This window comes from Electrophorus electricus, chromosome 17, assembly GCF_041902795.1.
Source record: "Electrophorus electricus isolate QZ-2024a chromosome 17, ASM4190279v1, whole genome shotgun sequence".
Lineage (NCBI taxonomy): Eukaryota > Metazoa > Chordata > Actinopteri > Gymnotiformes > Gymnotidae > Electrophorus > Electrophorus electricus.
Genome location: NC_137513.1, coordinates 19,165,154 through 19,182,500, shown reverse-complemented (window position 1 = coordinate 19,182,500; position 17,347 = coordinate 19,165,154). Strand labels below are relative to the sequence as shown.

Sequence of the window (17,347 nt, the reverse complement as noted above, 5' to 3'; positions counted from 1 at the left end):
CTCGTGGTGAAATGTACCTGGTTAAAGCTGGTAGACAATTCTTGTGGTGAAATGTACCTGATTAAAGCTGGTAGACAGTTCTCATGGCGATGTGTCCTGATTAAAGCTGGTAGACAGTTCTCATGGTGACGTGTCCTGATTAAAGCTGGTAGACAGTTCTCATGGCGATGTGTCCTGATTAAAGCTGGTAGACAGTTCTCTTGGTGAAATGTACCCGATTAAAGCTGGTAGACAGTTCTCATGGTGACGTGTCCTGATTAAAGCTGGTAGACAGTTCTCATGGTGAAATGTGCCTGATTGAAGCTGGTAGACAGTTCTTGTGGTGAAATGTCCTGATTAAATCTGGTAGACAGTTCTCTTGGTGAAATGTACATGATTAAAGCTGGTAGACAGTTCTCATGGGGTCATGTACCTGATTAAAGCTGGTAGACAGTTCTCAGGGTGCAATGTGCCTGATTGAAGCTGGTAGACAGTTCTTGTGGTGAAATGTACCTGATTAAAGCTGGTAGACAGTTCTCATGGCGATGTGTCCTGATTAAAGCTGGTAGACAGTTCTCATGGTGACGTGTACTGATTAAAGCTGGTAGACAGTTCTCATGGTGAAATGTACAGGATTAAAGCTGGTAGACAGTTCTCATGGTGAAATGTACCTGGTTAAAGCTGGTAGACAGTTCTCGTGGTGAAATGTACATGATTAAAGCTGGTAGACAGTTCTCATGGGGTCGTGTACCTGATTAAAGCTGGTAGACAGTTCTCATGGTGAAATGTACCTGGTTAAAGCTGGTAGACAGTTCTCATGGTGAAATGTGCCTGATTAAAGCTGGTAGACAGTTCTCATGGTGAAATGTACCTGATTAAAGCTGGTAGACAGTTCTCATGGTGAAATGTGCCTGATTAAAGCTGGTAGACAGTTCTCATGGCGACGTGTCCTGATTAAAGCTGGTAGACAGTTCTCATGGCGACGTGTCCTGATTTAAAGCTGGTAGACAGTTCTCATGGCGACGTGTCCTGATTTAAAGCTGGTAGACAGTTCTCATGGCAACGTGTCCTGATTAAAGCTGGTAGACAGTTCTCATTCCTGTTGTGCTGTAGAGTGATTCTACTTTCCTCCTTTGTTTCTTTTTGTAACTTTTAGCACCAAGCAGCATTAAAGTTTAGGTTTAAACTCTCGTGTCTGTGTGTGTGAGTCTGTGTGTGTGTGTGTGTGTGTGAGTCTGTGTGTGTGTGTGTGTGAGTCTGTGTGTGTGTGTGAGTCTGTGTGTGTGTGTGTCTGCGTGTGTCTGTGTGAGTGTGTGTGAACTGTGCTCCCAGGTTATATCTGTGTAATTAATAACGTGATGCAAAATTCTGCCTGCATAATTAGTTCTTCTCATCAGCACTTTTGTTTGCCCATGATCAAGCATTTATTTGTGCTTATCTGAAGTTGTGAAATATTCATGCAAATTGCTTTAAGCATTTATGAATAATCATGACAGTTTTTTTCCTCTTTTGAGAGTCATTTGTCTTGAAAACAACAGGACAGGGAGAAATGGTCCAGAAGTGTCACTGGAGTAGCTGCTTACTGTCTCCCTGCTCCCTGCGTGTGTCTCCCTGGTCCCTCTGTGTGTCTCCCTGGTCCCTCTGTGTGTCTCCCTGGTCCCTCTGTGTGTCTCCCTGCTCCCTGCGTGTGTCTCCCTGCTCCCTGCGTGTGTCTCCCTGCTCCCTGCGTGTGTCTCCCTGCTCCCTGCGTGTGTCTCCCTGCTCCTTGCGTGTGTCTCCCTGCTCCCTGCGTGTGTCGCCCTGTTTCCTCCATGTGTCGCCCTGCTACCTGCGTGTGTCTCCGTGCTCCCTGCGTGTGTCGCCCTGTTTCCTGCGTGTGACATTTCATGTGAAATATTCACTCGCCTACTGATATCAAAGTGACCCCCCCCCCCGCAACACACACACTTCACACACACACACAAAATGCAGCAAGTGTTAAATGCTTAGGTTCACTTACAAGGGAAACATTTGTTTTTATGACAGTATTTGATATTGTTTGAAAATTGTTTTTGTTAAATTAATAAGAGCTGAAAACCTTTGAGCAGGTTGCGACTGAAACGTCTTCACAGGAGTTAGACTTGCGTGTGCCTCACTCCTGAAGTTGCTTTGGCTGAACATTTCATGTAATTTTGCTAAATTTCCATTTCCAATTAAATACTAAACTTTTGATTACAGTCCACTTATGACTGTCTTTATATAAACACCCACATGTGTAACATTGTAATGAATACTTAGTGATCATAGACAAGTTTATGTATTTCCTGAAATGTAAGTAGTAATCAGGAATTCTTTGGCAGTATCTGTTATTACTTGGGTACATTTACTTACAAGTGCACACTAATCACATTTTGTATTTTAATGAATTTGTGACCGGTATGATCTTGTGTTCTTTGATATGGTGATGGTGTTTTGTTTAATTATTAGATTTGTCTGGTTGATTATTTCTGCTTACACATGGTAACAGCACATTGGTTGTCTCTTCTGTATGCTCATTTTGGTTTGTTGTTGTTGTTGTTGTTGTTGTTGTTGACGTTGTTGTTGTTGACCATCAGAGAGATGTGATCAGCTGCTCCTCTCTTCAGATGACAGTTTTACAAAGTGGGCAGAAGTGTGAGGGTGTCAAAGGCACACAGCTTGGATCCCACACTTAATTAAGATGCGTTTTAAAAGAAAGCCACACTGTTTCCCTATGGTGTGTGTGTGTGTGTGTGTGTGTGTGTGTGTGTGTGTGTGTGAGAGAGAGAGAGAGAGAATAGTAGTGACAGTTTACAGATTGTATAATTGGACTCCACAAAGAAAAAAAACATCTTGCATAAGTATTTAGCTCCCTTGATTTTTTCATATTTTGTTGTGTTACAACTTGGAATAAAAATCAACTTAAATGGATTATTTACCATTTGACTGATGCATACAAATGTGAAATTGTATCAACACAGATCAATTGTTGTTTTGTCAATAACTACCCTGTATTTGGCTCCATGCATTTTGTCATCAACTCTGATCAGTTTCTCTGTACAATGCAGTGTTTGGACTGTACCATGCTTGACTGTGGGGGTGGTGTTCTCAGGGTGATGAGCAGTGTTTGGACTGTACCATGCTTCACTGTGGGGGTGGTGTTGACAGGGTGATGAGCAGTGTTTGGACTATACCATGCTTCACTGTGGGGGTGGTGTTCACAGGGTGATGAGCAGTGTTTGGACTGTACCATGCTGGACTGTGGGGGTTGTGTTCACAGCGTGATGAGCAGTGTTTGGACTGTACCATGCTTCACTGTGGGGGTAGGGTTCACAGGGTGATGAGCAGTGTTTGGACTGTACCATGCTTCACTATGGGGGTGGTGAGCTCAGGATTATGAGCAGTGTTTGGACTGTACCATGCTTCAGTGTGGGGGTGGTGTTTGGACTGTACCATGGTTCACTGTGTGGAGGTGTTCTCAGGGTGATGAGCAGTGTTTGGACTGTACCATGGTTCACTGTGGACTCAAATATTTAGGGGACTTCTGATTTCATTTAATTTAAATATTTATAAATCACAGACAACAGCTGTTGACCAAAGTGTTGTACAATCACATTAGCAAAAAACAAACAGAGCAATAACACAAAGACCAGTTTAACTAACAACAAAGACCAGAAGAAAATCTCACACACACACACACACACACACACACACACCCATTACACCTGCCACAGTCCCCAACACCCACTTATTAGTTAATGCACACACCTGTTCCTTGTTTGCCTTCCTCGGTCTCCCTGTCTGGAGCTGTGGCCTATACCTGCTCTCGGATGTCCTCCGTTCCTGCGTTTATTTCCACACATTGAGCGGTTACTGCTGCACTGTCAGCTCTTTTGGTTTTTGAGTTCACTCAAGTCAAGCCGTTATGGAGAATAAAGATTCTCTCCACTTTCTCTCGCCTCCAGCTCCCTCGTCACTGCCAGCATCGCAAAAAGTAGTAACACAAAAATGAATCATCTCTCACGCAAACGTTCTGTCCCACAGTCCCACGCATGCCTCTGCACCACAATCTGGAACAGTAATTGTGAGTAATTATGACCCCAACCGTTAATAACTGTTTATTAAGTCATACAAGGATATAGTATAAATGAGCAATCGCTCAAATAAACGTGAGTCAGAAAAGAGGAACAGAAGTTTGCATCTTCTGTTGTGTAATTGGATTTGTGCTAACAACTGTTGCTTTGTAAGTCTTTCCTGAGAGCTGTGGTGCAGATCCATTAAACGGAACAGTTGTGTGCTTTGATTTTTTTTTAAAAGAGCACCAGTTACTCATTATAAGGTGGCCGGGAGCTGTTTTGATTGGCCAGCTGGTCTTTCCAGGCACCTGATGATGACTTGTGGACCAAACGCTGAGTTGTTCAGTGATTGGATCCCTGATTAAAAGCTAAGCACAGCTCTGAGGTAATGAGGGACAAACCTCCAGCTCCTTCGCCCATTGTTACCAGCTCACTTTCCACTCCCTGTTCCCTGCCACTCGCGGGCCGTTACCCACAAGCCCCGGAAAGATGAGAGCTGGTCTCGTAATGCACACAATCATTATTTCGTTATTCTGATTCATTAGTCTGTGACTCAGTGGGGACCAGACCTGGGAATAATAATCACAGGTGTAGAATTGGTGCAGAATGTAGGAGTGTAATATTATTCCTAAGTGCTGAGAGGCTTTGTACCATCACTGCTGGAATGCCCTCCTGTGTCAGTATCATTTTAAAATTTTTTTAACCCGACTATAGGTTCAGTAGGCAGTGACCCACCAATAATGCAGACAGCATGTGCCGGCGCACGGAGCCCTGCGGACAGTCAGGTGATGGCAGCTCTGTAGGTGATACCCCTCTCCTTCCCAGACTCCCTTTGACCCTAATGACCTTTGCTCGTCCCCAGACCGCTCCTGATTGGTGCTGTTGCGGCTCCTGTAAATTAAGTCGCTCATTTTCCCTACATCAAGACGGGCCCACGGTGGCAATCATGAAATGCTTTCTGGAACCCGTGTTTAATAAGAGGGTGCTAACAGCTGTAACCGTCTAAACATTACCCGTGGTTAGTGGCTGGCAGTGCAGGGATGGGTTCATAAGAGAGTCTAGCTAGGATTTCATTATTTATGCAGTCTGTGCAGAGGGACTCGTTAGACTGGTGGCAGACATATGCCCCCAACGGCAGACATCTGAAGAGTCATTTGTGAAAACCCAGTGGATGTCCCTTCTTTGTGTCGGACATTTATTTGTTTATTTCAGGCCCGTGTTTGTTGGGATACATCTTCGGGATCCGCCAAGCTGTCCCATTACCCAGGCTTCCGAGAAGATGAATTGCGGAAGCTCGGGGCAGAAGCTCCTGACGAGAGTGAGTGTGGGGTGGCGAGGCTAAATCAGCCAGCTTTGATATTGACGACCTGAAGGAGCATCTGCCCCCATTAGCGCAGGAGAAGTGTGGAGGTTGGCGGCAGAGGTTGTGCTGGCCTGCCCCCCTACGTAATCGCCTGTTTAAACACCATCATTGGAGAGTCCAGGAGGTTCAGTGCGCCAGTCTGAGTCAGGCGCACTGAGTCAGGTCGGACCGGACATAGAGTACCCGTCGTCCTGCCCCTGCGGGACGTAGAGTACCTGTCGTCCTGCCCTTTGGGATGAGCTGCTCTGGTTTTGAAGTGAAGGACAGTGGGAGGTCTTACCCAGGCGTCGCAGTGCCTTAACGATGCGTCTCCACTCTCTCATACTCTGTTAAACACATTTACAAATTATTCTTAGCATGAAGAGTTCAGTCATAAGAGCACATATACCCTTTTCATTATTATAAGAAAGTGTTGTAATAATTTTATATGATTTTGGCGTATCTAAAGTATTCTAGGTTTCCATATATATATTTTTGACATCCACACTATACTTCTATTCAAATGGGGCCGAGTGTGACACCTGGGGGGGTACTGGGTCCCGCACGCACTCATTTATGCCTTTATTACCTCCACAAATTGCACAAAGCAACGAAGCCCTCGGAGAAGTGACCGTCCCGCTGAATGCCGACCACACCGCCCAGACTCGAGAGCTGTGCTCCTTGCTCTGCCATTCTGATTGGGGATTTAATTTTTGTTTTAACCGCCTGACCGCTGTGAACTGTAAATCGATTACTTCGGCAGGGAACACTGATGCACCTGGGTGAGGTTTTGTTCTTGGTAAAGTTGTGTTATTAAGAACCGGCGTGACAGATTCATGGAGTCGTGGTCACCCAGACCGATGGCTGAGGAGCGTCGACCACCAAGTACACGCGTGCCCTCTCTCCTGCATTCTTCTAGTAATGTATCTGGGTGGGTGTTTGTGTGCTGGGTGAGTGCTTGGTCCTTTTCAAGGGCACCGTCAGGGTGAGGGGAGGGGTCAGCCAGATCCGCCCTGCTGCGCGCACGTGCCCAGGCAGACGCCCTCTCGACCACCCCACGGTGCGTGCGTCTCTCCTCATCACGGATATTCCTCCCACGCTATGCACCCTGTCGGGTTATTTGCATCCGTTTTTCCTCAGTCATCATTTAAATGTCCCTGACTTCAGATGCATCCAGACCTGTGCCAGCAGATCTCATTTGCAGGGGATCTTATTCGAGCTGGCTGTTGTTACACTGTTTTTTTTCCCCTTTTACTCTTCTGAAATGTGAATGCAGAGGGAGGCACACTTTAATGTGCACACAACGCGCTTGATATGCCTGCTGGGTAATATTGGATTATGTGTCGACATTGTGAATTATTTCCATTGGCAAGTGCAGGTAATTTCCTTGTAGAGTGCGTGCGGTACACCGGCACACCCGAGACGGGCTTTCCGCTAGAAACAACGCTACCTCCTCCCCTCCCCTCTTCTCTCCTCTCCTCCCCTCCCCTCTTCTCTCCTCTCCTCCCCTCTCCTCTTCTCTCCTCCCCTCTCCTCTTCTCCTCTCCTCCTATCCCCTCCTCTCCTCCCCTCTCCTCCTCTCCTCTCCTCCACTCCCCTCTCCTCTCCTTCCCTCCCCTCCCCTCTTCTCTCCTCCTCTCCTCTCCTCTCCTCCACCTCTTCTCTTCTCTCCTCTCCTCTCTCCTCTTCTCCTTTCCTCCCCCTCTCCTCTCCTCTCCTCTCCTCTCTCCTCTTCTCCTCTCCTCACCTCTTCTCTTCTCTCCTCTCCTCCCCCCTCTCCTCTCCTCTGTTCTGCTCTCCTTTTCCCTGCTCCAACATTTATCATCTTAAAACACCATATGTATTCACACAGTACTCCTCAGTGGGACTTCCTAAACCTTCCATTGAGACAAATGTCTGAGTTGGACAGCAATCACAGCCTGGTGTCAGTATTATATGCTACCGCTGCCAGTTCTAGCTCTCCATGACATGGCCGTGACACCAGGATGGGGCGGGGTTCCTCTCTTAACCAATAACCACGAATCCTCCACGCCTCACGACGTGGTGCTGCTTGTGAAACGCCTGAAATAAAGTGCCTCAGTTGTCATTTCCCAGAATGCCCAGCTGTTTGCCATCCCCCAGTGCGTGCTTCCACATCTTCTGAAATGACATGTGAGGGAGTGAATGTGTTTGCTTGAGTACAAGTTGGCTGTGATGTTGAGGCTCCTGCGGTTTCAGTCATCTCCCCCTGGCTCCCAGCCAGGTTAGCCAATGTGGGCTGGTGGTTTCAGGGAGCGTGGCTATGCAGATACGTCCCTGCTTCCATGGTCAGCGAGACTTTATCCACTGTGGGTTGTTTGTGACATTAGGTGCCTGCGGTATGTGAAGAGGTTCACTCCTGGTTTTGTGTGTCTATGGCTCCTGTTTAAATCACAGAATCATTGCTACCCTCTCCACTCTCAGGGGCACACAAGGAGAAGGCAACCTTATGTATTATTTGTGTTTCTTTTTAAAGATTCAGAGGAAGAGCTGGAGAAATGAGTCGTGGGATGAGGTGTGCTTTGTTAACATCCTAGCCTCATTACGGTGGGACTGTAGTCACTGAGCTCTTACAGACAAATGTTCCGTCACCCCTCCTGAGTTTTGTCTGTGCTGAGCTTCATCTCAGTATTGTATGTTTTCCATGTTTCCTTCTGTTTTATGTGTGTATGTATATAATGTATTTTTGTTGTTTGTTTGTTTTGCAGTTTAATAGGGTTTATGTAAAGAATCATTCACTATATGTTGGGTAGGTTTGCAAACCCTAAACACCTTGTCAGGTAAATACCACAGGGGTAAGTTTAGAGTGTCCAAAAAGGAAAGATACCAGATTGCCTTCGAGGTACTGGTGACACCTTAGACTGCTCTGTTTCACTACTGAGCTAACCTTGGGCCTCCAGGAAATGCCTCACCACCGGGAGGTGGTTATATTCTCCTAGCACTTAGACAGAAGGAATTTATACTTACTGTATGTCTGAAATCCAGAGTTATGGATGTGTAGCATATGAAAATAAAATGCATCTACAATTAAAAGATTTTCCTGTCTTTCCAGTGTCTATAGCAGACAGACTTCATGGAGCTGAGCACACCTGAACAGTGTGAAGGGATTTCTATAGTTCCCACGACGTCTGATCCTCTGATAGGAGGTGGAAACCCCCAACCTGCAGTTTGTCCGATATGAGCTTCCTAGGCACCAGTGCAGCCTGCTATCTGTGTGCTGCCCAGTAACCTGCTGTGTTGATGAATAGCTGTGCTTTCTGCAGTGGCCAAGGTGTTGCTCAGGGTACCCATTAGCCCGGTCCCGGTAGAGCAGAGCACACCGTAGTCCCTCCGTGAGCCTGGGTGCGTGCGAGGTGTCGCACGGACGCTGGTCTATTCATCACACACCGCCTGCCCTGCGCTGCAGCAGCATGCATGGGGCTCCTGCCTTGTTGCCGGGGGAAACTGTAACCTGTTGTTCACATACCAGGGATGTCTGCGTCAGCATTTTGACCATCGATGTGAAAAACCACAGTCAGCACCGGCATGGTGGAACTTCCAGTACAGATCGAAGTGTGAGAATCACAACGGTTCTGAAAGGAAGCCAGAGGGTTACGCCCCTGCCACTGTAGGCGTGTAGCCCTATATACGACTTAGCATACAGGAATGTATCTGCCTAGCTCAGCAGAAAACCCAGTGTGTGGGGTGATGCGTTGTATGAAATGAAGGTTGTTTGAAATGAAGGTTGTGGCACCTGATATTGTATTAACGTGATCAGACATCTGGCAGTAGTTCTGCAGACAGCTGTGTGATGGAGTTACTGAGATAGGCTGAATAACCTCAAATTCCAGTGTAAGTGTCAGCTCGCTGAAAAGTCGGCTCATTTCCATATGTTCTCATTTTCTTGTAGTGGCCCTCTTGAATTGTGGGAGAGAAATGCTGAGGGTGTTAGAGGCCTCGTAAATGCACGTCTGCGCTCACATCTCCTTGAATCCACAAATTGGAAAACTAGGATTGTTGGGTTTGGGAAACCCAGATGAGTGAGTTTTCCAGGAGAAAATCAAAGGCCATGTGCAGAGCTGTCATACTTTGAATTGAACAGTCCAGGAGAACGTATCAGAGAACTTGCTGTCCTGTAAACAACCTACTCCCTTGTTCTCTCCTATGGAGGCACTTTACCCCTACATACAATGCTGAGTCACAGCACTTGAATTGTAGCAAAGTTTCTATGGCAACATGGCCAAAACTTCTGGAGAGTGAGACCACGGAGGATTCTGAAAGTCACAAGTGCAGACTGATACCATCCAAAGACAGCAGGACCTGGTGTTGCTTTATGGACCATCCCATTTCCCCGCCCCCCTAGCCAGCCCCACCCCCCATATTTAGCTCATGGCCTAGAGGTTGCTGAAATTCTGCTACAGCATAAATTAGTGATTGAGTCTGCAGTTCCTTTTTCGACTGTGGGAGTCACGGGCACCACCATAGCCTTCTGTAAGAGGAAGAGGGAAGAGAGACTTGTGAAGCTACTGGAGGAACATTGTGTCAACAACTCTACACATGTGCAGGGTCTGCCTTTCAGCTGGACTGACTGTGTTGCTCTGGCTTCCGGGTATCTGGCACCATAGTGTCAGTCCTCTCCAGGCAGAGAAGTGGCCTCTCTATGACTGTGATAATCTTTTCCTTTCTGCCAGTCTCTAAGGGAAAATGGCGTGTGATTTACCGTGCCAATTCTCAGAGTAATTTCAGCAGTTGCTCATACAAAGTCCTGACCTTGCAAGCACTGGGTGACGTTTTAAAACCTAAAGTGTACTTTCCTCCCCACAAATGTAGGACTATAAACACAAACTGTTTGTATCTCTGTCTGTGTGTGTGTGTGTGTGTGTGTGTGTGTGTGTGTGTGTCTGCCTGTGTGTGTCCTCGCAGCTGGGAGGTTCTGCGTTTTCTCCTGTCTAACCTGCGCTGGTGGATAGATGAGTATGGCTTTGATGGGTTCCGCTTCGATGGGGTGACATCCATGCTGTACCACCACCATGGCGTCGGTAGGTCACAGCCCTTTACCATAATCTCTGCTGTACCACCATCACATCACGGGTTCGGTAGGTCACAGCCCTTTACCACAGTCCCTGCTGTACCACCACCACAGGGTCGGTAGGTCACAGCCCTCCACCACAGTCCCTGCTGTACCACCACCACAGGGTCGGTAGGTCACAGCCCTCCACCACAGTCCCTGCTGTACCACCACCACAGGGTCGGTAGGTCACAGCCCTCCACCACAGTCCCTGCTGTACCACCACCACAGGGTCGGTAGGTCACAGCCCTCCACCACAGTCCCTGCTGTAGCACCACCACAGGGTCGGTAGGTCACAGCCCTCCACCACAGTTCCTGCTGTAGCACCACCACAGGGTCGGTAGGTCACAGCCCTCCACCACAGTCCCTGCTGTAGCACCACCACAGGGTCGGTAGGTCACAGCCCTCCACCACAGTCCCTGCTGTACCATATGTACAACACTTGCTCTGCAATTAATCTGTGCCAGTCATACTGGAACATGTCATGTAAAGTCGCTGTAAGTGGGGAGAGAGGAAGAAAAGCTCTCAACACAAGTGCTTTCAACCAGGAAATTAATTAGAGCTGTTCAGCACAGGCCTGTTCCTTTTCTCTTTCCTGTTTTTTTTTTTTTTTTTACATTTTTTATTTTAATCCACTTAAAGATTTGTAGTTAAATTACTTCCAAAATGTACTTCAGTACAGCCAAGAAAAAAAACAATATCAAACTTGTAGTGGAGTGAAACTAGTGAGCATAGTAAGGTTGTTGAGGTGTGTTCATATGTGCTGTGGTGTTTATATGTGGTGGTTATATGCACTGTTGTGTTTATATGATGTTTTATGTGCATTGTGGCTTGTTATCTGTAAACATATTGAAACTTCAGTGGTGAAGCGGCTTGTGCTCTTGTGCTCAGGGTCTGGTTTTTCGGGCAACTATGCGGAGTACTTTGGACTTCATGTTGACGAGGACTCCCTAGTGTACCTCATGTTGGCCAACCACATCCTGCACATGCTTTATCAGGACTGCATCACTATTGCAGAGGTGCGTTCACATCTTTCTTGTGCCTAAGTAAGAATAATGTTTTGTTATGCCAGCCTAAGATCAACACTCTGGTCTGAAAACGATCGCTGGTGTGGCGTCTACAGTCTCTGTGCCAATTAATTAATACATGTTATTGGATATTGTGCTGGTATATATATAATTTTAAAAAAAAATTAGTTTTTTTTTTTACTCCACGTAGGAAAAGCTGATATCATCCCAGGTTCCACCAGTACTTCTGTTCTCACTACACTGACCTTAGTCTTGTCAACACAACTGCTTTCTTCTACCACCACAAAGGAGGAATTAACCTCCTGAGTCAAAGGGGCTCAGCTCATTAAATTAGTACTCAGCGCCACTGTCTCGCTGTCCAGCGCCGTGATTAATGAAAGCACTTATTCATCTGCCACACTGTCCACTCTGTTCCTTAGTCATTAGTGGACAGTGTCTCCCTCACATACAGTCCCACACAAGGGTAGGACTTCAGCAAACTGGATTTGTTTTGCTTTTTTCTTTTAACTATAAAAAGTGGTTCCTGACTCCCATAACTGTTTGTAATTTTAAGTATAACCACATGCCTTGATGCTGTAAAGGGAAAATTTTTATTGTGCTTCACAATTAGTTATCAAACATACAACTGAATCACATTACACAATATATTCACATGACGTACATAAATGACTGGTGTGTGCGTGTGCACGTGCACGTGTGCTTTTCAGGACGTGTCTGGTATGCCCACGCTCTGTCGCCCAGTGCAGGAGGGAGGATGTGGTTTTGACTACAGACTAGCCATGGCTATCCCTGACAAGTGGATCCAGGTGAGAGCTCTCCTCTGTCTGATCGAGTGTGATGTCACCGTAAATAAACCACTCCAGCGTTCCAGTTCACACCGTTCACCAGCTCTGATCTGCTGCTTTTCCACTGCCAGTCGAGTGTTGCCGGCTTGCTGCTGAAATATCATTGTATTTGAGTATTCCCTTCTGTCACATGAATAGAACCCCTTCTGGGTTCTGTCCCAAGCACATGGCTGTAATTGGCTTAATGTCTGACACTATACTGAAAAGGCAGCTTGCCAGTTTTAACACATCGTTCTTGCAGTCATGTACCAAAGCTCCAGGAATACCTCAACTACTAAGAGGTCACCCCTCACCCCCCTTTACCTGGAGGTTAGGTACTCAGTACCCATAAACAGCCCTGGATTTGGCTTGGAGGGTCACATTTAAGCACTTCTACCCTATATAGTCTCCTACTCCTACACACGCTTCAGTAAACGCCATGCTAGAGCTCCGCCTCCTGCACACACTTCAGTAAACACCGTGCTAGAGGCCCACCTCCTACACACGTTTCAGTAAACACCATGCTGGAGGCCTGCCTCCTACAGACACTTCAGTAAACACCATGCTAGAGCTCCGCCTCTTGCACATGCTTCAGTAAACACCATGATGGAGCTCCGCCTCCTGTACACGCTTCAGTAAACACCATGCTAGAGCTCCGCCTCCTGCACATGCTTCAGTAAACACCTCCAGGATCACTGGAGGTCGCTGATTCTACATGTTTAATTACCTGTGTGGTATCTTATAGGCGAGAAGTGCTTGAATCTGGCTCTGGAATTCAAACCCCAGGCTGTGGTTTTTTCTCATCACACTAAGTGTCTTGATTATTAAATGTTTGTCTTGTTCGTGGTTCAGAAGCTGAGTGTGGCGTTGTGTTCCTCTGAAGGCTCAGTGCTGGGTGCCTGGTTTATATGTGCCATTTACTACCATGTGACTAAGATTGGATTTCCAAGCATGACGTCAGAGTGATGTCACTTTGTTAATTTTGAGGTTAATTCACCTTATGTTTTTAATTTACATACAAGACTAATTTACTTAGTATACATTCTGTTTTCCTTTTGATGAGGAGTCATTAAATGTGTGTCATGTTTCTTTAATCACGGTTTAATTATCATGTCTTCAGCTAATTTTAAAAGGCAGTTTCTTTATTATTGCCTGAACACCAGCACATTTACATATGTAGATTTTCTTTGTAGATTTACTTTTCCCAAATGTTTTTATTTTGATCAGAAAACAATTAGTCCAGCATTGCCTGCACAGTTAGTCCAGCATTGCCTGCACAGTTAGTCCAGCATTGCCTGCACAGTTAGTCCAGCATTACCAGTTAGGAGTGTTGGTGTCTGGCAGTTAAAGGAAGTTACTTATTCTTTCCTAGAGAAGAGAATTTGATTATAGTTACTTACATAACTCAGAAACCACTGAATTAACAGCTATGTCACATTTTAGCACTTCTTTTATTCCTCACTTTAAAGACCTTTTTGCAGAGGAGGATGATTAGAAAAATCTATGATGTCCAAATTAAGCCCTCAAAAGACTTCACTCTCCTGGCTTCTATTGTACTGCTACATATCAAGGGCACACACACTCTTGGGACTGCCATGTACATCAGTAGCACAGTGCTCATGTCCTCATGATGGAAGTTTGCTGAAGTCTTCACATCACTAATGGTAATTCCTGCTCTCCAGGGCCCGCTCACACTTCCTGTGCTGTGGGTCTCCTGGACCGCCCAGTCCTGCTTTCCCATACTGCTTGATTTCGCTCTCTTTAGAAAAAGCCCTTTCTTGGCAGATTTGCTGACATTTGCAAAGTTCCTTCTCAGAAGCTGAAGACACAACCAAGCACATCACAGGTGCCTGTCTCTACACCTGATCTGATCGCTTAGGAGTTTTCCCACGTGTGTGCACTTCGGAGCTGGTAGAGCTGCATGTCTGTAGTCACCATGCTTTGTGGAGCTGCATATTCATCTGGATTCTAAGAAACGCTTTGCATGATGACAAAAATAGCAGCAGTGCCAAGTCCTGCAGCTTGAAGCTCTTTAGCTTTTATTACTCGATAGAGATTTGGTAACCCAATTATTGTTTGTACCTGACACACAACCTGAATGTTCTGAATAAAATGCCGCTTAAGTTAGACTTCTTTAATTAGGGCTGCCTAGGCTTTGTCGCCGTGCTAACAAGAATGGCTCACTGATGCCTCACTGTGCCCTCTAAACCTGTAGTGTCGTTTAAAAGTGCATTTATAAATCATGGACATGCATGTGGCCTAGGGGTGTGTGCTGTCCGTCTGAGCATGCTCAGTCAGCAGTCTCTGTGCAGCACAGGGCTTTGTTCCAAGACTTTGTGCACAGCTCCGTCTGATCCCCATTAATTCCCCCTCTGCTCCGCTGGGCAGGCCACTGTCCTGGGCACCCACGCAGCCACGGCTTTCCGTGGAGAGGCACGGGACACCAGTTTACCCCCGTTCTTTTACGTTTGCTGTTTTGTACGATGTTGCCCAGCGTGCAATATTTATTCAGGCCTTTTCATCTGACAGTGCTATCGATTTCATCCTGGAACCAAAGAGACTGTGATGGTCTGAGGGCTGGTTTATGCACATGTCCACAGTGTGTGAGTGTGTGTGCGTGTGCCTACATGCATGTGCATGTGAGCGGTGTGTGTATGTGTGTGAGAGAGAGTGTGTTTGATATATTTTGACATCACTTGGGAAGGTTTTCTGCCCAGTTCATTTCCTACACTGTAAACCCTCCAGTGATCTGCAATGTGGTGCATAACCCATATCCCAATGTGATCTATATAACCCGTATCCCAATGTGATTTTATATATATATATATATATATATATATATATATATATATATATATATATATATATATATATATATATAAAAACCTATAGCCAGCAATTCACAATTACCAAACGTATTTCTCAAGAGACACACACAAGCACACTCCTGTACACTCCATTCCCACACATTCACATGGTCTCACACACACATTCACACTTGTCCCCTAACCTGCCTGATTAATCAGACTTCTGTTCCTGCCAAAGAGAGACTTCATTTCAGAGCCTGTGAGAAATTAAGACGTCCTAATAGGAGAAGCAGATAAGGTGTGTGGTGCAGGTTTGGTCTGATTGTGTCTGATTACCACTCCAAAACGCTGTCACTTCTAATGGATAATGTAACAAAGGTCCTTTAATTTGCCAGGCGCCCTTCCCTGCAGACACTGCTGATTGAAATGTAATGGAAACAATTAGGGAATGGAGAGAGGGGTATCGCCAAGGACGCAGTGCAGAGAAAGGGCGCCACTCAGTCCTGCCACAGACTGCTGTTAGAGACCTTGTCTGTTGATTGTGGTCTGGAGTCACTTCTCTCTACAGTGCGTCCTCAGACTGAAGCATTAAGGTGAGATTGTGGAGTTTTTAGTCCATGGATAAGAAATTAGGTCAGTTTAGATTTCCCCCCCCCCCCCCCCCCCCCCCACACACACACACACACAGTTTTCCAGTGTTGCAGATCGTCTGACTCTGATGTGCAGTGGTCCTGGGACTTTGCTGTTCCTAATTTATGCTGTTCATGCCACACATTTTTAGTTACAGTATATTTTTCTTTCTTATATCAGAGAGAGAACTCCCATGACACTTCCCAGCCAATATGCTTTCAAAAGACTGCCAGATGCTAACTGGGGAGAAGGGTGAAAGCTGATGGAGGAGGGTGATGAAGGGTGGAGGGGGGGTGATGAAGGGTGGAGGAGTGGTGAATTTCGGCAGTGCTGGAGGGTGGCGTGCCATAGCAGGAGCTAAGAGATAAAGGCTCCTCCAACTCTGCCCTTTCACCTACGAGTCACTCGTGTCGTGCTGAGCTGAATCCGTTGATCTACTGTTGCTTTAGTAACAGCAGAGGGGGATCAGCTGTTGGCACACCCACACAGCCTTACAGCTGCACAGACACACAGGCGCAGGGTGGAGGGGTATGGGATGTAGGCACAGTGACACATTCCCGCCAACACTGGTCTGAGTGAAATCTTTAGGGTTTGAAAATATTTACACCTGTTTACTTTTGTGTGAAGTATGTTGTTGACATCCAGGGTTAAAGCTTTTACATAATGTTTGGTTTGGTTTGTTGTTTTTTTAACCTGAGGAGGTGACGGAACTAATGAAGCTGCTGGAATGCTGGATAGCTGAGGGTGATATTCAAATTGCACACTCATTTGCATTGGCACTCTTACTGTACTGGGGAGTGTTTTTTCTCTGAATGTGAATGAATAAGGTAGCCACACACGCATGCAGTGAAGTTTTCTACTTTCCTGGATTTTCTGCCGGTTTTCAGGCAGACAGATATTCTCTGTGCCTACGAGAAGTGTTTCTGTAAGGCACATCCAGTTTTCATGAGCTCAGTGGTGACAGTTTGGATCGGAGGAATTTACGCTGCGGAATCAAGTCCCTACATGTGGGTGTAAAGTGTATGAGTGACAGTGGAGCTCTCCTGTGTCTGTGTCTGGAGCCTCTTCACTCCACCAATATGAAAATGATCTGTAAAAAAAACGATAAGAATTCCGTATGCCATATAGCTGTAATATTTATACAGTGCATGTTGTACAGAAGTAGCATGTATATTTCATGGTAAAATTATAATGCATCCTTCACATACAGGCTACTTTTATATGAAACATATATGCGTATATAAATGTATGAATGTAGATATAAATAAATAAATGTAAAAATTTGTTGTTTTTTTTCCTCTCTCACACTCAGGCCTGCTACCAGAGGTCTGAGAGTTTGAGGGTGTGTGTGTGTTTGAGTGTCTGTGAGTGTGAGAGAGAGAGAGTGAGATATACGGTGCAGTATTTTTGCTGTTCCTCCGATTACACTCTTCTGTACTGAGACTGATGTCATTCCTGTGATCTGTTGGAGCTCCTCCTCCATCTTAGGGGTCACGGCCCCAGGTGCCCTCAGTATCCCCACTGGGGTGACCTTGGTGTAAACCCTCCACGTTCTCTCTCCTCCTTCTTTCAGTCCCTGGTGTTTCAGACCTGATCTGC

The 17,347-nt window shown here is 46.0% G+C and overlaps 1 protein-coding gene across 1 annotated transcript in view; it reads left to right on the top strand.

Annotated features, from left to right (window-relative positions):
* Window positions 1-17,347, top strand: part of gbe1b (glucan (1,4-alpha-), branching enzyme 1b) — a 73,868-nt gene that overhangs the window by 16,924 nt on the left and 39,597 nt on the right. The window contains exons 8-10 of the mRNA XM_027012009.3: window positions 10,315-10,430; window positions 11,351-11,478; window positions 12,195-12,293. Of these exons, the coding sequence (XP_026867810.2) occupies window positions 10,315-10,430; window positions 11,351-11,478; window positions 12,195-12,293 (343 nt within the window). The remainder of the gene's footprint in view (window positions 1-10,314; window positions 10,431-11,350; window positions 11,479-12,194; window positions 12,294-17,347) is intronic.